The 21,813-nt window shown below is 55.3% G+C and overlaps 7 protein-coding genes across 9 annotated transcripts; 4 read left to right on the forward strand and 3 right to left on the reverse strand.

The window, feature by feature from the left end:
* Positions 1 to 26: 26 nt before the first annotated feature.
* On the forward strand, positions 27 to 2,986 carry PV07_09915. Of its 2 annotated transcripts, XM_016397210.1 has the most exons (3): positions 27 to 909; positions 959 to 1,154; positions 1,206 to 2,986. In XM_016397210.1, exons 1-3 carry the CDS (start codon positions 468 to 470, stop codon positions 2,764 to 2,766), a joined length of 2,199 nt encoding a protein of 732 aa, XP_016244401.1. In that variant the 5' UTR covers positions 27 to 467; the 3' UTR covers positions 2,767 to 2,986. The 2 variants fall into 2 exon arrangements, with proteins under 2 accessions (XP_016244401.1, XP_016244402.1); XM_016397211.1 differs by having other exon boundaries at positions 27 to 1,154.
* A 5-nt stretch (positions 2,987 to 2,991) lies between these two features.
* On the forward strand, positions 2,992 to 6,031 carry PV07_09916 (the record flags this gene model as incomplete). 2 transcript variants are annotated; one of them, XM_016397213.1, is made up of 8 exons in its annotated part: positions 2,992 to 3,363; positions 3,641 to 3,677; positions 3,772 to 4,674; positions 4,730 to 4,778; positions 4,824 to 5,006; positions 5,058 to 5,203; positions 5,275 to 5,824; positions 5,878 to 6,031. In XM_016397213.1, 6 exons carry the CDS (start codon positions 3,990 to 3,992, stop codon positions 5,918 to 5,920), a joined length of 1,656 nt encoding a protein of 551 aa, XP_016244404.1. In that variant the 3' UTR covers positions 5,921 to 6,031. The 2 variants fall into 2 exon arrangements, with proteins under 2 accessions (XP_016244404.1, XP_016244403.1); XM_016397212.1 differs by lacking the exon at positions 2,992 to 3,363 and adding an exon at positions 3,417 to 3,582.
* A 1,588-nt stretch (positions 6,032 to 7,619) lies between these two features.
* On the reverse strand, positions 7,620 to 9,593 carry PV07_09917 (uncharacterized protein; the record flags this gene model as incomplete). Its single annotated transcript, XM_016397214.1, has 1 exon — positions 7,620 to 9,593. The coding sequence occupies one exon, from the start codon at positions 9,591 to 9,593 to the stop codon at positions 7,620 to 7,622; it is 1,974 nt and encodes a 657-aa protein (XP_016244405.1).
* A 1,446-nt stretch (positions 9,594 to 11,039) lies between these two features.
* On the reverse strand, positions 11,040 to 12,192 carry PV07_09918 (uncharacterized protein; the record flags this gene model as incomplete). Its single annotated transcript, XM_016397215.1, has 1 exon — positions 11,040 to 12,192. The coding sequence occupies exon 1, from the start codon at positions 12,105 to 12,107 to the stop codon at positions 11,040 to 11,042; it is 1,068 nt and encodes a 355-aa protein (XP_016244406.1). The 5' UTR covers positions 12,108 to 12,192.
* Positions 12,193 to 12,819: 627 nt separating this feature from the next.
* On the forward strand, positions 12,820 to 14,744 carry PV07_09919 (uncharacterized protein; the record flags this gene model as incomplete). The annotated part of the gene is made up of 7 exons (XM_016397216.1): positions 12,820 to 13,005; positions 13,056 to 13,106; positions 13,156 to 13,285; positions 13,332 to 13,472; positions 13,519 to 14,115; positions 14,174 to 14,429; positions 14,487 to 14,744. The coding sequence occupies 7 exons, from the start codon at positions 12,820 to 12,822 to the stop codon at positions 14,719 to 14,721; spliced, it is 1,596 nt and encodes a 531-aa protein (XP_016244407.1). The 3' UTR covers positions 14,722 to 14,744.
* Positions 14,745 to 16,885: 2,141 nt separating this feature from the next.
* On the reverse strand, positions 16,886 to 18,736 carry PV07_09920 (uncharacterized protein). Its single transcript, XM_016397217.1, has 2 exons — positions 17,725 to 18,736; positions 16,886 to 17,670 (listed from the first exon to the last, which is right to left on the reverse strand). The coding sequence occupies exons 1-2, from the start codon at positions 18,541 to 18,543 to the stop codon at positions 17,038 to 17,040; spliced, it is 1,452 nt and encodes a 483-aa protein (XP_016244408.1). The 5' UTR covers positions 18,544 to 18,736; the 3' UTR covers positions 16,886 to 17,037.
* A 411-nt stretch (positions 18,737 to 19,147) lies between these two features.
* PV07_09921 (uncharacterized protein) lies at positions 19,148 to 21,788 on the forward strand. Its single transcript, XM_016397218.1, has 4 exons — positions 19,148 to 19,552; positions 19,616 to 19,996; positions 20,060 to 20,130; positions 20,214 to 21,788. Exons 1-4 carry the CDS (start codon positions 19,546 to 19,548, stop codon positions 21,690 to 21,692), a joined length of 1,938 nt encoding a protein of 645 aa, XP_016244409.1. The 5' UTR covers positions 19,148 to 19,545; the 3' UTR covers positions 21,693 to 21,788.
* The last annotated feature ends 25 nt before the right edge of the window (positions 21,789 to 21,813 follow it).

The raw sequence follows: 21,813 nt of genomic DNA on the forward strand, positions 1-21,813 counted from the left end.
AGCTCGCACAATTTACTCCCCTTGTCCCTCCATAGAACAGCGTTTCGGAGTTCACAAGGCGGGCTGCAGGCTCTCTACTTGCGTGACTCATGTCTTCAATCACCCCAACCTAAACACCTCGCAGGGAGCGGCCGAGGACCACCTCCAACGTCAAGGACGCGAATGAGCTCGTTCAAATGCGCAACACGAGCTCCTCGGTGATCAGTGACTCATGCCAGTCGAATATTTGACGTCTCGCGTTCGACAAATTGGAGCTGCGCCCGCGGTCTCGACCCCAGTTTCTTTCTACCGATGCAGCCACAGAAGCTAAATCCATCCCGCCTCGGATAAAATAGCATCCAAGGGAAAGATGGAGGAAAAGATCATATGAAGACGCGACTGACCCAACCCGACGATAAAAAGGTGCATTCTGCTCTCAATCTGATTCCCATCCCGTCAAAGCACTCTCTTCTTGCTGTTTCATTACTATGCCCAAACCATCAAAGTCAAGCACACCAGCGCCCTCGTTACAGGATGGAACTATAGTCGTCACCAGCCAGCAAAGCCGCTTCCATGTAGATGCTCTAGATGCACCCACTTCAAAGGATATCGACGTCAAAGACCTGACGCTAACTGTTGGGGGACGAGAGTTGTTGGACCATGCACATCTTCGAATCGTGGAAGGGGTGCACTACGTCCTTGCGGGGCGGAACGGAACTGGGAAAAGCTCGTTGCTGCGAGCATTGGCAGAAAGACGAGTGCCCGGTGTTCCTCGCAACCTGCGTCTGCTCTTACTCGGCCAGACGCGCGTCAGCTCCGATGCAGTGACGGAGTCTGACGGGAGCGAGAGTGAGAGCGATACCACCACGGTACTTGAACACGTCACAAGAAGTGACCGGCGCAGAGAGCAGGCTCTCAAGGACGCTAATCGCATGTCGTCTCCCACGGATGTGAAGCCATCTTTCTAACAACAATCTAGGTCTTGCCGCAGCACTAGAAGACAAGGCCCATTCCAGCAAAATTGTGACCACCGTGCGCTCGCTCCAACTTGAGCAAGCCAAGCAGGAGTTGGCCGAAGCTCGACTAGTAGCGGCCCGACGAAGTGGTGCCCGAGGACTCAAGGCACGACAGATGCTCATAGAAAGGGAGAAGGAAGTGGAGGAGGCACAGAAACGGTGATATTTCCCACGCATTCAATGCAGGGTTCCCCGCTGACGATGAACAAGCTACGACGAAGGAGAGAGCGCCGAATATGAACAAGATGCTACCCGAATCGGCCTTGATATGCTGGAAGCGACACGTTCGGCACTAGAGGCGATGGACGCGGGCAGCACTGAGGCTCGAGCTCGAACAATACTCCTCGGCCTGCGTTTCTCCGAGGAACAAATTGAAAAGCCGGTCAAATCACTGTCTGGAGGATGGCAAACACGCTGTGACCTCGCATGTGCTTTGATTCAGAGGACCGATATACTGATGCTTGACGAACCCACGAATTTCCTGGACCTGCCGGCCATTGTTTGGCTGGAAAGATATATCACAAAGTCGCTAGCTGGGACCACGGTGATCGTTGTTACACACGACCGCGACTTTGCTGATGCTATCGCTAACGAGGTACTTCTTGTCCGACTTGCTCCTGCCAAAACGCTCGAGGTTTTCAAGGGCAACTTGACAGAATATGAAAGCGAAAAGCGGCGACAAATTCGACGCATGACCAAAATGGCCGAAGCACAAGAGAAGCAGACCGAACACATGAAAGAGACCATAGCCAAGAACGTCAAAGCTGCCAAACGGACCGGGGATGACAAGAAGTTGAAACAAGCGGCGTCGCGAAGAAAGAAACTGGAGGAGCGCACTGGGCTCGAGGTTGGCCAACGTGGTGGTAGATTCAAGCTCAATCGAGACCTTGCGGGGTGGCACAATTCAGTGCGCGATGGCATCGACATTCCCGAATTTGATCCGCCCGTGACTATAACATTGCCGGAGCAGCCAGAACCCTTGCGTCATTCTGGGCCTCTCTTTAGCTTCGACAAGGTGTCGTTCACCTATCCGAAGTCAGGTATCTGGACTTTGAAAGATATTGACTTGGTCATGCACCCTGGTGAACGCGTGGGACTGGCAGGTCTGAACGGAAGCGGAAAATCCACGCTGGTCAAGCTCTTGATGGGAGCAGCCACTGGAGGAGACCCGAGACCAACGAAAGGCTCAATCCTAGTACATTCGAAGGCCAAATTCGGCTGCTATTCTCAGCACGCCGTCGAAGATCTGGAAAGAGTGGGAAGACAGGATCCACAAAGGACAGCTCTGTCTCACTTGATGAGGCTCCCGAACTGGACTGGAGACGAGCAGGCAGCTCGGGGCACACTGGCCAAGCTAGGTCTCCGCGGGAACACTGTGACGGACATTCCTTTGGCAGCTCTCTCTGGCGGGCAACGAGTCCGAGTGGCACTGGCAGAGGTGTTTTTCAATTCTCCTCATCTACTCATCCTAGATGAGGTAACCACGCATCTGGACGCGGACACGATCGACGCGCTGATCGAGGCCCTCAGACAGTGGCAGGGTGCTCTTCTCGTCATCACCCACGACCGGCATTTTATGCGATGTGTTGTGGATCGAGAGAAGCCAGCCAGGACAGAAGAGGACGACGAAAGCAGCGGCGAGTCGGATTCGGATGCAGGGACACCAGGGGTCGTGTACCACGTGCGGAAGACTGGGTTTCGAAAGCTAGACAGAGGGATGCAGCAGTACGAAGAGATTGTGGCTCGAACAGTGGACAAGCTTGGTATCTAGAGGCGAGAGGGGGTTTAGTTTGGCCCAATACTCTGGGACGTGTACCTGAGCTGCCCATACTGGTGCTCTAACTAGGTTGTCCAGTGTTCTTCGCTATCTCGATCTCGGGTTTTGGTGGAGTGTGTCTGTTTAGTGACGTTACCTCTAGCTATCATCCCCCGTGCCTCGCTGCCCACGAGTCCCTCACAACTACCCAACGGACCGGGATCGGCAGGTTCATCTGCAGGCCCAACTCTGGTGTTTGGCTCGGCTACAGCAACAAGTTTCCTTTGGCGGCCGTCAGCCGGTGGATGAAGTTGACGAGCGACATGCTAAACCGACACGTGCAGCGTCAGCGGCTCTACAATTGGTGAGACCTTGGCGGCTGGTGGCAAGGAACCAGCAGCTTCGCAACGTCTTCGCAGCTTCACCAGCTTCTGCCTGCGCCCGTCAACGCCATTGGTCTCCAGAAAACCACATCCTCCATCGACCTGCAAGAAGCTCGGGACAGCTTCGAGCTTGTCCTCTGGCTGCTGATGCTCAGGTTGTCGATGCAGGAATAAAAGGGCCGAGCATCCTTGAGGAGCCTTCTCCTCCTCTGCTCGCTAGAGATCCCAGGTAGGTTGAGATCCTCGTTCGCTTCATCTATATCTGCTTCCAACTCTGCCCATCATGGTGTGCCGCTGCATGTGGCTGTCATTGGCGCTGCCCTTGCTGTCCTGTCCCCTCGCATACGCCCAAAGCTCCAGTTCTCAACTCCTGGCTTACACGGTCCCTGCTGGCTTCCCAACCAGCCTGTTTCCCTCGTACTATATCCCCCCTTCACCAAGTCAAGAGGCAAGTCTTGCAACCTGAGGCTTGTCCGTCGAGATTCTGCTGACACACTACCATTCAGCCCCAACCGATCCTCTTTGACCCAGCACTCAACTACAGTGAGTCCCCTCGAAACCCTTGAGCTCATGCGATGGGAGTCTTCCAAAAACACCACTTTCCGAATGATCCGCTTCGATGCTGACGACAAGGCAGCTTTCCCCCTCGAACTGACGAACCAGACAAACATCCCACAGGAGAGTGAAGACCCAGTCTTCTATCCAACTCCCCTCTTTTCGGTCACAAACGGGAGCGCGATTGTGGCCAATGCCATCAGCCAAGTCAACGCCATTCTTGCAACAAACGCAACCAATTGCACCAAATGTCTCTCGGCATTGGAGGTTGGACAGTACGTGGCCCAGCGGGTCCCATCCATGGTCCCAGATTTGCTGGTCCAGTTGTGCATAAGCAGCGGGTTCATGTCCAACACGAGCTGTCATGAGAATTACGATGCCGAAAACTTTGGGGCGGTCTACACCCAGGTTCTCGCCTTGGGCAACATGACCGGGTCCGACGGCCAGTACCTTTGCAACTTTTTGAGCGGCAATTTCTGCCCTCGTCCGTTCACTCTTCCCTCGAATACGACGGGCTATTTCGGTCCGAAACCTGACAATGTCACCGTCCCCAAACCCAGTGGGAACAGAGTCAAAGTCGTCCATATGAGTGATTTCCACATTGATCCAAGATACGACGTTGGCTCCGAGGCAAACTGCTCAAGCGGGCTGTGCTGCCGTTCCAACAACCCCAAGAGTGCTTCCGGTCAACTAGAGATACCCTCACCATTGTACGGCTCGTTCAGGTGTGACAGCCCTTACTTCCTCTTGACGTCTGCCTTGGAGTCGATTGGGCCTCTGACCGGCACGACGTTCAACAACCAAACCGAAAACGACCAGTTCGCCTGGGGTATATACACGGGCGATTTGGTTTCCCATGAATCCCAGAATGAACTGTCCAACAACTACACCAAATACGCCGAGGTCTCGATCTATCACATGATCAAGTCTTACATTCCTAGCGGGCCCATTTTCGCCGTGCTTGGGAATCACGATAGCAACCCTGGTAAGGATTAGCAAAGCCCTTGCAAAGAGAGACGTGGCTGAAGGTCGGAACGCAGACGGGATTGATTCTCCCCACAGCATGCCAGGAAATTTAGGCCAGCAACAGTAAGTCGAGCGCTCCATTTCTGGATATCTCTGACTTGAGAGCAGGTCTTGGAACTGGAACCACGTTGCTTCGCTCTGGCAGCAGAACAACTGGATTAGTGCCCAGGCCGCAAACGAGGCCCGCATGCATTACGGGGCTTACAGTATCAACCATCCAAAGTACCCACAGTTGAAGATCATTACTTTCAACACGGACTTCTGGTACCGAAGCAACCTCTTGAATTATATGTAGGCCGAGCTTCCCCCTTTTACTGAAGAGAGTTCTCACTTCTGGGCCAGCAACACCACAAATCCCGATAACAGTGGAATTTTCAAGTTCGTGGCGCAGGAGCTGGCAGAGGCCGAGAGCAAAGGGGAACGAGTCTGGCTCCTTGGCCACGTCTTGTCGGGCTGGGATGGTTCCAACCCGCTTCCCAATCCAACAGGTAAGTCGGTGCGAGACCTTGCCATGGCGGAGGAAGTGTCCACGGCGTGCGATTTTTTGACGGCTGGACAGACCTTTTCTACCAGATTGTTGACCGATACTCCCCGCACGTGATTGCTGGTGTCTTCTTCGGCCACACCCACGAAGACCAGTTCTTCATCTACTACAGCAACAACGGCACTACTCAAGATGCTGCCCATGCCGTCAACGTTGGTTGGATCGGGCCGAGTGTGACGCCTCTGACCAACCTGAACTCGGGCTACCGCATGTACGAGGTGGACACGGGAGATTTCTCCATCTATAACGCCTACACGTATTACGCCAACGTGAGCGCGTTTCAGACTCTCGACGCTGCTCAAAGTGGCCCTGTCTGGAGTTTTGAATACTCTACCAGAGACACGTATCAAGTTGGATGGCCTGAAGATGCGCCTCTCAACGCAACATATTGGCAAAAGGTGACCGAGGCCATGGCTGCAAATCATACGCTGGTGAGCATCCACAACACGTTCCAGGGGAAGACGAGTATCATGAGCCCCAACTGCACCAGCAACGCCTGTGCGGAGGCGAAGATCTGCTACATGAGAAGCGCCAACGTCGCGCTGGGCAGGGAATGTCCTCAAGGGTAAGTCGTGACGGTAATCTCAAATGAGCGCACTGGCTGACGATTGTTCTCAGATTCGGCTCCGTTCAGAGTCCCTTCACCGGCAAGAACTTCTAGAGGGCTTGGGTGGAAACCGCTCCTATACATAATGTCGCAGGCCTATGCAGTCCCAAGATGTACAGTTCACCAGACGCAAAATGGTAATATCAATAATGATCTACAACTGGGTGATTTCAGTCTGCAGAGTCTGCTGTTGAGACCTTTTCTTTCACATTGCGTCTGCGGTGCAGAACTTCGTTGGCTGCAAAGCATAGTTCCGTTGTTCGTGTTACTTACACAGCCACTGCCGGTCCGCCACAGGTTTCTGTATATCCACTCAAAGGGTGACGAAAGGTCATCCGGATATCTCTTTGGGGGGAATTGCAGTGGCTTCCGGGAGTGCCTATATTTCATCCTGGTTCTGAATGAGGAACTCACGAACAGGAATGCATGGACACGTTAGCTCAATAAAGCGACGAGTGATCGCTGTCACTCGCAGCACTGGGGATGGACATCACACGCCCACGCCCTTGAGCGTGTCTTCAACCGCAGCAGGTGAGAAGCGTGAACATTCGCCACCGTCACTCACCCTCTGTGGAACAGGCATATAAATCCATCCTCCGTTCTCGTGAACGAACCAGGACCCGGTCGATGGCCCAACCCGACAAACCCAGCGCATGGAAACTGGATCGATAGCAATCCAACGACGGTCTTGCACAAACACCGCGACTTTCACAGAGACAACTACTCCTCTCACCACCTCCTCGATCACAATCCCTCGAAACCTCTCTGCGCCTCTCACATTCCAGCACTCTTCCCTTCCGATCCCCAAGACGACACCGCAGGAAAATGTGCATCTCCGCGCCCACCAGAAAACACTGCCGCACATGCGGCGTCCACTTCGCCACGGACCAGTACTTTGAGATCGAATGTGACGAGTCCAAAGAGCAGCGCCAGCGCCAGCACCAGCGCCAGCACCAGCGCCAGCACCAGCGCCAGCAGCACCGACGAGGCCCCCGCCAGCCCGGCCGGTCGGGGAGCGATGCGGTCCGTGGCATCGGGCTGTGTGGATCGGGCGTGAGGCGACGCGACACGTGGGGGGATTGGTACAGAGACCTGTGTCCTGCGTGTGACAGGGCAGAGGTGGAGACAGAGCAGGTTGGGCGAGAGGTTTTTTGATGTTGGGGGAGGGTATGGTCATGGACTAGGGGATGGCTTCCATCAAGGCATGGGATTGGGGATGTGGGCTACTTACTGCAGCCACAGGTGGCGCTACCAAGTGGCCACGCTCAGAAGCCAGCCTGGGGCTGCTGCGGCTGGAGAAGCTGAGGGGGCGAAGCTGTTTCTTTTGCTGAGGTGGGCTTCTCAAGGGTGGGGGGTCGTCGGGGGATTCTCCTGGTTTTGCTCAGCCTTGTCTTGCCTTGCCTTTCCACACAACACAGTTTCGGCGTGGGGTCTCTGAATCTAACACAAAAGATATTAAGAGTTGTGAGACGCTCCCTCAAAGTGAGCGAGAATTAATCATGTAATTACGCGAGATGCGCGTCTCGAATATTGTTGGCTTTTTTCTTGGGTAAATCCACCCCATGCATCAACCAGGCTCCGCTTCCATCCTCACAGGAGTTCCCTACAGTTTCTATGTGGAGATGGGTATCGGTGGAAGCACACAAAGTCAGAAAGAAGCGACGCGGGAAACGGAGATGTAGTAACTCTCATGCATATCATTCATTGACCTGCCATCCTTCATCATTCGCCGTGGCTATCGATCTGCCCTGCGTCACAGACCAGCCTGGTTGAGGAGAGAATCTAGTCTGGCGAGCGCCATACACATCAGGGAACTCCCCCATCCGCCGCTCCCGGCCATGACCCGGATCGCGCGCTTCCAGCGCGAAATCAGCTCGCTGACCTCGGTGCGAGTCCCGTCGCCGACCTCGGTCACGAGCAGCAGCTGGACCAAGAAGGTGCTGACGATGGCAAAGTTGCCCTGCGACCAGGAATGCCAGAACGCGTTCCACGGGCCGATGACGGAGACCATGTTCTCCAACAGCTCGACCGTCTCGCGCGCGCAGTTGACCGAGCCGGTCACGACGGCCGCCGCGGCCGACTTGTAGCTTTCGACCGGGGACCCGGGGCCGCGGCACTGGACGGGGCGGAGGAGGGCGCGGAAGAGCACGATCGACACCACGCACGCCGCCAGGTGCACGGATGCGCTCATCCCGGGCTCGTCGCCCGCGTTGAGCGGCAGGGCTGCCTTCAGACTCTGCCTGCAGTCGCCGAGAGCCGAACGGAGGGGCCGCGCAAACTCGAGAGACTTGAACAGGTCCGAGGACGTTTGTTTGGCCGCGTGGATCGTATAGTACGTTTCGTGGATCTGGGCTAGAAGGTGCGTCAGGAGGACAAGGCGGTCGAACTCGTGGCCGGATCCTGTCACCACCGCCTCGTAATCGCCGGGCATCCCGTCTCCCGCCTTTGGCAGAGGCACGTCGTAGTCGTCGGACCTAATCGATGGGCCCCCGGGCGAGTCCACACTCACCCACATGTCCATGGTAAACGTCGCCCACCAGAGTCGTGTGCGAAGCTGCTTCTCCGCCGTGGGGATGTTCCATCCGCTGCAGTCATATTGGAGGCCGAGAGACTTGGCAGTGGTGGCGGCGATCGACGCGAGCCAGGAATATGTCGGTGTCAACCCTTGATGCTGGATGGTCGGGCCTTTCTGCAACAGAAGCAGACAGGCTTGCAGGGTTTCGATCGAAGGCGCATTTGCATTCTCCAGCAGGGCCGCAATCGCGATCGAGTACAGCTGCTCGCGCTTCCCGCTTGCGTCCGTCAGTGTGGCACTCAGGTAATCATTGTGGATGGCAAATGGCAGAGCGGTTGCGTACACCGAGGCGCAGAGAGCCAGTGACGCGGTGTCTTGAGGAGGATCGCCCTGCGTGCCGTCGCCGGAGGCTCCGTCACCGTGCTGGAGAATGGGGAACAAGGGCTGGACGAAACGAAAATACAGCCGCAGCAGCTCGTCGCGCTGCTTGCTCAAGAGCAGGCCCTCGATATCCGACCACGAAGCACGCTCCATGCACGACTTGCCGTGGAGCAGAAACGGCGGATCCTCTCTCACCATCAAGATCTGGGAACCCTCTCCCCCCGCGAATGGGTCGTCGCTGTGATCTCGGGTACGTCTCAAGCGGGTCCGAGATATTTCGAGCTGATCTCGGCCCTTCATCAACTCCATCACCACATGGCGGTTCAGGTGGCCCGTATCTGGCGGGACCTGGGATCGGTGGAGGGTACTTGAGTCGTGATGCCTGGCATCCCCCGAAGACGGACGCAGGCTCTGCGGCGGGAAATGCCGTGGGCTCGTACTTGCGTGGCGTCCGTCTGAGGTCGGCGGCTGCGGAGGGGACCGTTGATTCTGGAACGCCGTGGGACTCGCATCTTCGGCGAGATCCAGGCTATCGAAGATGGTGCTGTCGAATGCTTCCGCGGCGAAGTCCTCCCAGGTCTGAGGGATCGCCGTCAAGCCGTCCGGCTGCGGCAGGTAGTGGTGGTGCGGCATCGAGTGGGAGAACACGCGCCGTCTCTTGTTGTTCGGCCCGTTCTGGAACGTGCAGTTGCTCCCCCGACTTTCACAGAAGGCGCACGGCGGCGAGGTCTCGATGCGGCACGCTATCTTGCGTCCTCGACAGGCGTCGCACGGCCGATCGCGCCTCGAGCGGAACGGCCTGGGACCTTCCTGGCGACTGGACAGGTCCATTGGGGGGTCGTATAGTGCATCCTTGAGGGCTGCAAGGGAAACTTCATGACTTCGGAGTAGCTAAGAGATGTGAAACGAGTGGGATAGAGACGAAGTTGGTGGCTTCGCGGGGGGGAGCGGGAATTGTTATCTGAAAGCGGCTAGAGCTAGTCGTTTGATAACGACGACGTTTTTCTCTTCGCGCAGTTGGCCGAAGCTCGACTATGTTTCCCTCGCACTATGCGTGACGGTGGTGGTCGCGAGAAGTCAATGGTGCTTGAACAATAAGCCGCTCTTCCACGCACGAAGCATCTTATAAAGCTGTTGCCCTGAGGCCTTCGTTGTCGGCCTCGTGAGTTTTGATGTTGCCATCGCGCATCTCCGGGCCCTCTTTCCCACGCATGTTGCCCGTAGGAAGCGTCGATAAGAGGCTATGGAGAGCTCGCCATCGCAGTGCTGCCCAAGGAGACGGCCCTGACAGACTCCATCTGTCACGGCGCAACTCCACCGCCTTCTAGGAACAGATGCTGGGTCTGTCAGGTAAGGCCAAACGCTATATAACCACAGACAGTCCTCGTCCAGGACACTTCTACGCAGGACCGGCAAGGAGGAAGCATTGCACGGTCTCAGGATGCCTTCGTTTCGTTCCCTCCTCCAAGCAAACCCGTGCCTCGTTGGAACCTTTGTCAGCTTCAATGACCCGTACAGCGCCCAGATCCTGGCACAGTGCGGCTTCGACTGGCTGATGATCGACATGGAACACTCGCCGCTCTCCGCGCAGGAAATCACCGCCATGGTGCATTCCACCGTCGCGGCCTCGGAGGGAAGCTGTGCGCCCATCGTCCGGATTCCCTCCCACGGCGTCGAATGGATCAAATGGGCACTGGACAGTGGCGCCAGCGGCATCATCGTGCCCATGGTCAACACCAAGCAGGAAGTGGACGGGGTCATCAAACGAGCGCTGTATCCTCCAGCCGGGCAGAGGAGCTACGGCCCCTTTCGAACCCCTTTCGCTGAGATCCCCGCGCCGCCAGACGTGGCCGACTACAAGCGAAAACGGGCGCCCGAGGTTGTCATCTTACCCATGATCGAATCGAAGGAGGCGGTGGAAAACGCCGAGGGCATCATAGGCACGGACGGCGTGGGTGGGATCTTCATCGGGCCTGTGGATTTGAGACACTCGCTGGGCTTCGAGGGCGCCACGGGCGATGAACCGGAATACATCGCAGCCTTGCAAAAGGTGCTTCAGGTGGGCAAAAAGTGGGCAAAGCCAATTGGCATTCTCGGGTCACAGGCCGCAGTTCCACGCCTGGTGGATATGGGATTCAGCTTCATCATGTTACCAGGAGGGGATGCAGGGATCTTAGCAGAGGCGGCTTCGGCACTGCTCAAGGCGTCCAAACAGTCCATTAGCTAGACCACAATCTATGCTGGCGCATCAGCTAATATCTTGTCGAATTCGCTGCTTCATTCTTGCGAGCCTTCATTTCCAGGGCCCACCATCTCAACTGCAGTGTGGTTCATGTACGGAATCTGTTCTTCGTTCCATCGAGCGACCATTTGGGCAATCTCCTCGCCAGATAAGTTGCCATTCTCAATGCGTTCTCTCAGTAGCCGGGCACGCTTCTCGAGGACATCAAGACGGTAGGTCGACCACTGCTTGAAAAGTTGGTCGTGACGACTGCTTTTCTTGACGTTGCCGAGATTGCTGACGTCCTTGAGACTCGGGTCCCGCGGGCGGAACGAAGTCACCATGGTAACACGCTCGCCCGTGCCGATGGCTCTCAACGCGATGTGCTCGATACAGCCTCCCTGCATCATCACAGCCCAGCCAACTTGCGGCCCTCTGATCTTGGCAATGGAACCGTCCCCTTTTCTGAGGCCAGTTTCGCCCCCAATCATATTGGATGGGTCAGACAGCATACACACACAGACCCAAGGGTACGAGTCTGTGTGCCATCGGCCAACTGACGAAAGCTCCTCGGATTGGTCAATGGCTGGAAGGGGAGTTGAAGGTGCCTGGTTGGGAGGCATTGCAGGAGGCAGCGCGGCATCTAGCGGCATGCCGTCCTCCAGGGCGTCTACTTGGACATTGATATGGGCGATTTCGTAGTCGAAGACCACATCGAGATCCACCCCCGCGGCTTCGGAGCAAGCCTTGATGACTTCTTTGCTGCGCCATGCGGCATCGACAAACGGCGTGTCTTGCGAGTACCCCCTCATCTTGTAGCAATTCTTCTTTGTCCTGTTGCCATGCTTGTTCACAACCTCCTTGCGGAAGAGGTCCGCCCGCATCTGCTTGACCCCTTCGAGGGTGAACAGCGGGAACGGCTCCGTAATGGCGACAGGCGAGATGGCATCTTTTTCCGACAGAAGCAGCTCCTTCAAAGTAATGATGCTCTTTGGAGGCTCAAAGCACAGATGTTTGGCAGGATCGAAGCGAACGGGAGCCGGGAGACTGCAGACAAGAGGCTCGACCTTGACGAACGCATGGTCGACGGTGGGCAAGGGAAGAACGCTGGTTTCGGCGGCCATAATGGGCAAGTGGTTGGATGCTTGCTGTGCTGCGACTCGTGAGTTTGGCTCTAACTTACCTCGATTTTATAAACATGGCGCGGCCGTCGTCTCTCCCGCAAACTCCAGGATCCTGGAGGTATAGCCATCGTGACGGGGAGCTTCGTTGCCGGAAGATAGGTCAGGTTTAGCTTTACGAGCTGCTGCCCGTATGGAGTGGTGGACAGAGAAACATTCCCATATGGACGGGCAAGCTGACGGCGAAGCGCAAATCGATCTGGCGGGCATCTCCTCCTTCAACGGTTCCTGCGCTAAGCTCAGTTCGAGTTGTCAGAGTCTCACTGCAGCCGCGAGATAAGCTCCTTGCCGCGTCTTCTTGCCCGCGATAGTCCCTCCATTAGCCGGCCGTTTCCCTATCATAGAGAGACCTTGGTGTCTCGCCAATGAGGATATACAGCCTTGGCCGTCAGCGGGCAACCGGATGGCTGGTTCCTGCGGTTCTATGCCAAAAGCCCACACTATCCACGTTCCCCCCATGTTTATCACAATGCTGGATATGGAGCCGTGGCTAGATCCCGTGGGCCTATCAAGGCAGATATGATAGTACCGAAAGTCAAATATGGGGGACATTGAACCAGGACTTTAATACAAAAGAATGGCTTGTTTCCGCCGTCCACGCCTCTGACTTCTCCCAGCTTCAAGACTTCGGTTTCGTTGAAAAACAGGAGACACCATGGGTATGGACAAAGAGACAAATGTCGGGACCGCGAGTCCAGTCTCGGAGGAGGCAGCAGAAGTGGGCTCCCTTCGAGGCTCCATCCGAGAGCTCAAGTCGCTGCATGTGGACGGTCTTGACCCGGTGTTTGAGCATCAAGCTCGACTCGTAAACCATGCAGTCCAGACCATTGGCATGGGCAAGGTAATACCAAGAGGACACCCCACGAGGAAGAAGCGAGTTGACATTTTCAGTACCAATGGGCCCTGTTCGTCCTTTGTGGATATGGTTGGCTTTGCGATCAAGTGAGTTTTCGAGACACTGCTCCAATACAGCACAAGCTGATCGCCCCAGCTCTGGCAAACTACCGTCTCAGACGCCCTTGCCCAGGTGGCCGTTGAATTCACTCCAAAGCATTCGGCGTTCTTGTCTCTCGCTTTGATCGCTGGATTGGTTGTTGGAGCAACTTTCTGGGGACTTGGATGTGAGATATCCCAGCCCGAACTTGATGAATGCGCTGACCATGGCAGGTGATTTGATTGGAAGACGACTCGCATTCAATCTGACCTTGCTGTTTGCTGGAGTATTCGGCACCGCGGCGGGAGCTGCCAACAGCTTCGTGTCTTGTGCTGTTCTGGTCTCCTTTTGCGGCTTTGGTGTTGGAGGAAACTGTAGGTCGCCAGGACTTGATCTGAAGAGCTTCTACTGATTTCGCAGTGCCCGTCGACTCTGCCGTCTTCCTCGAATTCCTTCCTGGTACTCACCAGTACCTCCTCGAGATTCTGGCCGTCTGGTGGTCCATTGGTCAAGCTATCCCAGCAGGAGCCGCCTGGGGCTTTCTCCCCAACTTCTCGTGCAGCGCCGATACTCCAGTCGGCCAGTGCCACAAGAAGGACAACATGGGATGGAGATACTTGATGTACACCATGGGTGGTATCACCCTGGCTGCCTTCTTCGCTCGATTCGTCTTCTTCAAACTCCGTGAAAGCCCACGATATCTGATCGGTCAAGGACGGTATCAGGAGGCCATCGACGTGCTCAACGACGTTGCCAAATACAACGGTACCACGCAGCCCCTGACTGTGGAGGACCTGCTGCAAGTCGAGAGAGACTATGCGAATGTCGGACACCCTGCAGCTGTCAAGCGACCAACCTCCTGGGAACGCACCGTGGCACAGTTCCGACCCGGTGGCTTCAAACACATTCGAGCCCTATTCTCGACCAAGAAGGTTGCCTATAGCACCTCGCTAATCATATTGGTATGGGGCATGATAGGATTAGCTTCTCCTCTCTATGCAAACTTTCTCCCAGAATGTACGTATAAGGATGTGTATATCGAAATAACTTGGGTGGGTTGCTGACAATGACGCAGATCTGGCGTTGCATGGTGCACAGAGCGGCTCGAATAGCATCGGCATCACGTACCGCAACAACTTCATCATCATCGCATGCTCGATTCCTGGTACTCTGATGGCAGGGTGGTTTATCGGACTGCCATATATTGGCAGAAGAGGCACGCTCGGGATCTCGCTGATCTTGACTTCCGTCTTCCAGTTTGCCTTTACAGCGGCGAGGACGCAAGCCTCAATCCTTGCGTTCAACTGCATAACCAGCTTTGTGTCGTACATGTGAGTATCCCTTTGGGTTCCCGGTATCTCAAGTTTGTCCGCTGACTTGGAATGCAGCATGTGGGGAGCTCTGTACTGTTACACCCCGGAAGTCATTCCCAGTGTTCATCGAGGAACGGGCTGCGGTTTGGCGGCAGCTTTCAACCGTATCTGTGGTCTCATGGCACCCATCATCGCAACTTATGTTGGCTACACAAACACACCCATCTTCGTCTCGGCGAGTTTGTATATCGTTGCCGGGTTGATCAGCTTTATCTTCCCATATGAGACAAGCGGAAAGGCAAGTCTGTAAGCGCAATTTGCGATGCACTGGAGTTGTGTCAGACTTCTTGGATGAGGATGACGCCCTACATGTGGCCACATGTCTTTGAAGATGCATATAGCGCGGTATAGCCGAGAGCTATAGCCTGTTGACGTTATAGACCACATAGCCGTCAATATCAGATTTTGACTCGAGTTTGTCTTTGCGGGTTCAGGAAGGAGGTGTGAATCCCAAATCCTGCATGGACCACGGCCTCAGTTCCGCGAGGTCGTCTGGATCCTTTTCGCCCACGGGTTTCGCAAACTCAAACAGGAATTGCAGCATCCATTTGTCCATGCGGAAGGACGTCTCCTTGTATTTCTGGCACGCTTTGTGGAACTCGCGGAAGCGGGTGAAGCACACGTCCAAGGTGGGCCAGAACGTCTGCAGGCGAGTCAAGATCTCAAAGTTCCGCTCCAGGCGCGACCGCGCGGTCCGGATCTGGACCTCGTCGGTGCTGAAGAGCAGGATGTGGAGTTGGACCGTCGACGAAATAACCAGCACGTGGCCGACCATGGTGTAGTACACCTCGCAGCCCGGGGTGGAGTATGCCCGGTACAGGATCTCGCAGAGCCCGATCGAGTGGCCCTTGCACTTGTCGGCGTAGTATCGCGCGTGGATGGTGTCGTCATACGAGTCCTCGTGCAGGTACGGGTAGTACAGCAACTGCCCGTAGTGGTAGTAGCCCAGGTAGACCGCCACGAACATGGGGCCGAGCCCCATGGTGGCATAGCGCGACAGGTTGGCGTGTGTGTCCTGCAGCCCAATGGGTAGGTTGTTGTACCAACCTTCCAGCTTGGCGGTGAGCGCGTCGACGGCTTCCTGGTGGCGGAGGTCGAGGTGGGAAGTGGACGCCGCCAGTTCGTTGACGGTGCTGATCTCGAACAGGATCGCGTTCAGCTTGATCATCTGCGTCAGCAGCGAGGCGCTCGACTCCTGCAGGTTGGATGGGCTTGGAACGTCAACGCCATCGGGCCGCAGGCGGTGGAACACGGTCTCTTCCATCGGATGGGGGACGTCGCTCCTGGGCGTCAGCATTCGCGGGATCCGGACCCCTCGAGATGACCAGACGTCAATCATACAGAGAGTCCACCACGCTCGCCGATTGACTTCCTGCTCGACCCGCGACGTCACGGCCATATTGGGAAGGTCGAGTAGCAGCGCATTCCGACAGGCCACGCTGTAGAAGACAGCCTCGGCTGCTGCTTCCCCTTCTGTAATAACGTAGGCGCCGAGAAGGACGGCCGCCTGTAACGTCGTCAAGGAGACTTCTCGCATGTTGAGGAGATGCTCAGCTTCCTGTGCGTAAGGCCGACCCCGGATTCTTGGGTCAATCCCCGCGAAGAAGGGATCGTCCGAAAACCTTGCTGAGAGACTGATCATGGCAAACAGGAGGACCCTCGGGATGGTGCCGTTGATGACGTCTTCCATCACGCTGGGCGGATGGAAGAGCGAGTGGAAGGTATCGTGTATGTAGCGGAAATACAGTTCCACAAGGTCGATGCATAGAGGCTGCGATGGTAGATCCGTCGTGATGCTCTGGCACCGAGTCAGACCAGATGTAACGGTCTCGGGGGTAGTCGTTGGCGACTGGTTGGGCCACGCGGTGTCGGTCGGGGGGAACGGCGCAAACGAACAGCTGAGCTTGCGGGAGGTGCAGTAGGCACATGGCGCACCAGCAGCAGTAACTTCGCATTTACGACGACGGGTTCTAGCAGACAGTAAGGCTTTGAAAATGAAGGAATGAGGATTGGCTACACTCACCGGCACACGACACAGGCAGTGGGAGGCCGCATGGTCTGGTGAGATGTCTCGGGGTTTGATGGTCTTTCTTGTGTCGAAGTGTAAAGAGACTCGTTGGCTCAAGGGCCGGGGTCTGGCGCTGATCTAGCAAACATGCTACAGGAATGGAGGAGGTCGGGACATTTCTGCACAAATAGATCTGGAAGCAGCCCAGCAACAATCAGGAGCTGTATCAACGATGTGGCTGAGAGAAATGCGGGGTTGCGGGCTGGATGCACAGAAGGACGAACAAAATGGTGGAGGCGGGGAAATACGAGGCATACAAGACGTTCTGCTGGGCGATTTCTCTTCCAGGATGAAAAGAAATCGAAGAATTGCTGGAAATTGGGAGGGAGAATGATGAGAGGAGTGGCTGGACTCGCCCATTAAGCCTCATCTATCTCGTCTCTATAGAAACGCCTGTTCCTTGTCTTGAAGCCATCCTATACTTGAGGACAGCGTGCTGTCTCTATGGCCTCCACCTGCACATTCCATTGATGAAACTCGCCCCATTATCAAACAAAATCAAAGCTCACTCTTCGTCATTGCATATCTCGGAGAGCCGCCGCTCAGGTTCCGCAGTCTGAACATGCGAATACCGTGTCGTGGTACATGAGCTCGCAGAACGTCGTGCTTTGGGCCAATGCTGCCCACTCGCTTACCCAGGAGCCGAGGGTCGGACTTGGCCAGACCCTCCTTGTACGGCGTCCGAGTCGAGTTATACCATGAGCTTTTGTATTGCGCCTTTCCGTTGAGAATTTGCTCGGCTGTAGAGTCATCCATGCGGTCAGCCCACAGGTCGTAAATGTCGAATTCCTCCATGGTCTGTGGCGCCGATCCTTCGGGTCCTTCGTGCAGGAAGATGTCAATCAGGGTTGTTGTCATTTCAAGATCCTCGTCCGCAGCATTGAGGAAGATGACGACTTGGTCGTGCAGCCACAGAGGGCCACTCCAGATCTGAACCTCTCCTTGCCCGTACTTGTCCTTCTTGACCTGCTGGTCCCGGAAAATCTGAGCCACCGATCTACCGAGCGGATCTTGACTGACCGCAATGACGGCGGGGTTATTCAGAACGGACAGGGTTTGGGGCGACAATTGGCGAATGTCGGCGCCGATCAGCAGCGGGGATTTCAGAGCAGCCCACATCGAAAAGTGTACCTATGCATTAAACATTAGCACGTGGTGGATGAAGCAGGATCGACTTCACCATACTTTGTATTCTTCGTCCGTCATGCCACCCTGTCCCACTTCCAACATATCCAAATCGTTCCAGCCGCCAAACTGGCCACGATCGACGTAGGGTGCAACCTTGTTGATGATGTTCATGACCGAGCAGTGAGTGCCTGGTGCGACACAGTGGGGATCTCGAGGATCATCGCACGCACATAGGGCATCTGGGCGATTGAAGTGGTCATAGATATCGCCGGATATCCGCCAGGAGTTGGCAATGGACATTCCCCAAGTGTGAACGTAGTCCTCTCCCCAGGAACACAACGAGTAAAGGATCGGTCGACCTGTAGCATTGAGAGCTTTCGCCATCCTGTTGTAACGGTTGAAGGAGATTTCAGGGTAGCCGAATCGGCCGCGATGGTAACAATTGTCGTATTTCAGGTAGTCGACATCCCACGAAGCCCAGATCTCTGCATCTTTCTCCTCGTTGTCAAGCGAGCCCTCGTATCTGGCGCAGGTCATCTCTCCAGCACTCGAATACATGCCAAACAGAAGACCCATATCGTGGAGTTCATTGGCAACCCATTTCATGCCGTTAGGGAATTTTTTCGAATCATGTTGAAGATAGCCACCTGCGTCGCGGCCATCCGACCAGCAATCATCAAGGACGACATATTGATAGCCCACGTCCTTCAGGCCGCTGTCCAGCAGCACCTTAGAAGTCTCGAGCAACAGCGACTGGGAGACATCACAACCCAAGGAATTCCAGTTATTCCACCCCATCTGGGGCGTTCTAGCCAGACCATTGTTGACTGCATACACTGAAGTAGCCAAGAGACTGTGAGCGAATAGAAGCAACATCTTTCACGTGGTGAGGGAGCGATAAAACAAACAATAGGCAGTTGAGATGGCTCGGGGAACGCCAAAATCGCCATTTTATACAAGGAGAACCGAACAATGGATCGGAGCTTCGACTCTGGCGAAGGTCCGCAGATCAGCGGTACGTGTCCGGTCCCGGCGGACAGCTCATCATACTGCTGTGCCTATGCGGATTAGAGGAGTCGTTGTAGCTGGGAAATGACTACTACAATAGGAGTCATGAGTGGAGAAGTCTCGTCACGGCGGTCGCACAAGAGGCGGCTTACTACCATGCGAAAAGGACCGAGCCAAAAAGCGAACGAATGAGCAATGGGACATCGGTATTTGTGTGTGTTATAGCGCTGCCATGTGGTAGATCGACCGGTAGGCGGTGGTGGTGCGTGTCGACGGTGTCTCTGGGGGCGCAGGCAATGCAGGCAGAGTGAGGGACACACTCTTCCTTGTCGTTTGCCAATTCCGCCGCTAACAAACTTGCCGAGACTTGAGCCAACCACGTGCAGTTAATCCCGCCCGCCCCCTTTTCCCGCCAACTCCGCGCAACTCGCTTCGCCGTCTTCCTGCACCGCATGCGTTTCTCCCGTCATTTCCCATCACTACAACGCCAGAGTCCATCTGTTTCCCCGAGCTTGCATGCCCCTGCTCACTGGACAGAATCTCTCGCCACGTCCTACTGGTGCATTGAGAAGCAATTGGATCTCTGGCTGTGTTTGAACCCTATCCCGATCAGCCACCAGCCCCTGAAAGCACAAACCACCACCACCTCGTTCTCCAATGGCGCGTCTATGACCCACACAGATCTGGGGTATTGACCCGTGGGTTCCGTCCTCCTTCTTTCGTTCATTGGACCAGCTCCGTTCCAGTCACACGCACCAATACCCTCACGCGACAATAAGGTGCATACGCGGCTCCTACCGCTTCGCTCTCACCCAAGCCAACGAAGGACACGCTGCTCTTACCAGCGGTGAGAATGCCCTGCCGGCTACAATGGACGGTAAAGACTCCGAGCTGAAGAGGAATTCTGCAACGCTGGAATGTACCTGACTGAAATATCCAGACCATGACTCCGTACCCAGCACTCCGTCGAGGACAAGTCTTGAGGACGACGACCATTCGGGTGACCGCCCGCTATTAGCCAACACAGGAGTTGCCGGACAGAGTATCCAAGTACGCGACTTCTCGCAACATGGGAGTGCCAGACAGTTACCCTTGCGCCATGAGTGGCATGGCGACGGAGATGGAGAAGAGAATAGAAGGCTTGGTCAAGCTGCCTCGAATCATTCTCGTCTTGAGCACAACTTAACCGTACGAGAAGCCATCAAAGCCTACCCGATGGCCGTGTTCTGGTCGCTGGCAGTCAGCACTTGTGTCATCATGGAGGGTTTTGACAGCATTCTGGTACCCAATTTTTATGCCTATCCTACCTTTCAACGAAAATGTGCGTCTCACCTCTCTGTTTATTCGGTCTCGAGAGCTACCCGATGCTGATAGCTTCTTACAGATGGCGAATTCGTTGGGGTTACCGAGCAGACAAAGTCCGGGTATCAGCTCAGTGCGACTTGGATGGCTGCGGTAAGTCGTAGCCTTTCCTTACTGTGCGCCCCGATCATTCTTCGAACTTGAGGTTGTGGTGGTGGCTAATCACGAACCCATAGATTGGGACGGCCTCAGGCGTTGGAGCTGTCCTGGGCACAGTCTTGAACGGCTATCTTGTCGACCGACTTGGCCAGAAACGAGTGCTCATTGGTGCCCTATGCGTCCTCTCTTGTCTCATCTTCATGACTTTCTTTGCCCCCAATATAGTGGTCCTTATGATCGGGCAATTCCTATGTGGTTTTCCCTGGGGGATCTTTGCCACGGTCGCGCCATCTTACTCGAGTGAAGTGCTCCCCATGGCACTCCGGGCTTACCTGTCGAGTTTCACCAACATGAGCTTCATCATCGGACAGATAATATGTGCGATCGTGTTGAGGATCTTTCTGGAAAGGGACGATGAATGGGGATTCCGCATCCCTTTCGGTTTCCAGTGGATATGGCCAGCTTTCCTCATTCCTCTGTTGTCGTTTGCGCCGGAATCACCCTGGTATCTCGTCCGAAAAGGGCGTCTCGAGGATGCCGAGAAATCACTCCGACGCCTTCAGTCCCGCTCAGCGAAGATTGATCCCAAAGACACGCTCGCGGATATCATCCACACAAATAACCTGGAACAATCGTTGCAAATCGGCACGTCCTACGTTGACTGCTTCCGTGGATTCGAACTCCGACGCACCGAGATCGCGTGCATGTGTTTTGCGGGTCAAAACTTCTCCGGGCTCTCCTTCGGGTACAATGCGACATATTTCTACGAACAGGTCGGCCTCAGTGCTGAAACAACGTACACGCTTAGTCTCTTCGGAACGGGGTTGGCGCTCCTCGCGACTTTGGCGAACTGGTTCCTCGTCATGCCCTACTTTGGGCGGCGAAGAATTTACACCACTTCGATGCTGGTCATGGCTCTCATCCTTTATGTCATTGGCGTCTTGAATGTCTGGACCTCGCATGTTTTCATCGCCTTCACGCAGGCCTTGTTAACCCTCGTCTGGACCATAGTCTTCCAACTCTCAGTGGGGCAATTGGGCTGGTCTATTCCTGGAGAAGTCTCTTCCACTCGACTTCGGACCAAGACCATATGTCTCGCGCGCAACGCTTATTACCTTGTCGGTTTCATAGGAGGGGTGGTTCAACCGTACATGATGAACCCGCAGGCATTGAATTGGCGCGGCTATACCGGGCTATTTTGGGGCACAACAGCCATTCTCACGTGGGTGTGGGCGTGGTACAGGCTGCCGGAGACGAAAGACAGAACGTACGAAGAGCTGGACATCTTGTTTGCAAAGAGGATCGACGCACGAGAGTTTGAATCGACCAATGTGCACACCCTGGACGAGAACGAGATGCAGCAACTTACGAGGAAAGCGGGAACTGATACACCAACCGGCGGAGAAAGTTCAGGATGGGACATTGTGGACGAACGCGAACGACTGACAAATACTGACGAGGCTGGAGGCGCAAACTCTTCTGGAGGAGTAGGCGATGACGAAGAGAGGCTGTTGTCGAGAATCGAGCCTCTGGAGGGTGTCGAAGGGAAGGAGTAGTGCACATTGAGCCTTCTGGTCTGAATTACAATCTATCTGGACTCATCAAGATCTACACGCACATATTCCGTCCCACAGCAGGGAAATACAATCAGGTGTTCTCCATCCATTCCCGACCCCC

Source organism: Cladophialophora immunda (genome assembly GCF_000835495.1).
Source record: "Cladophialophora immunda strain CBS 83496 unplaced genomic scaffold supercont1.6, whole genome shotgun sequence".
NCBI classification, from domain to species: domain Eukaryota; kingdom Fungi; phylum Ascomycota; class Eurotiomycetes; order Chaetothyriales; family Herpotrichiellaceae; genus Cladophialophora; species Cladophialophora immunda.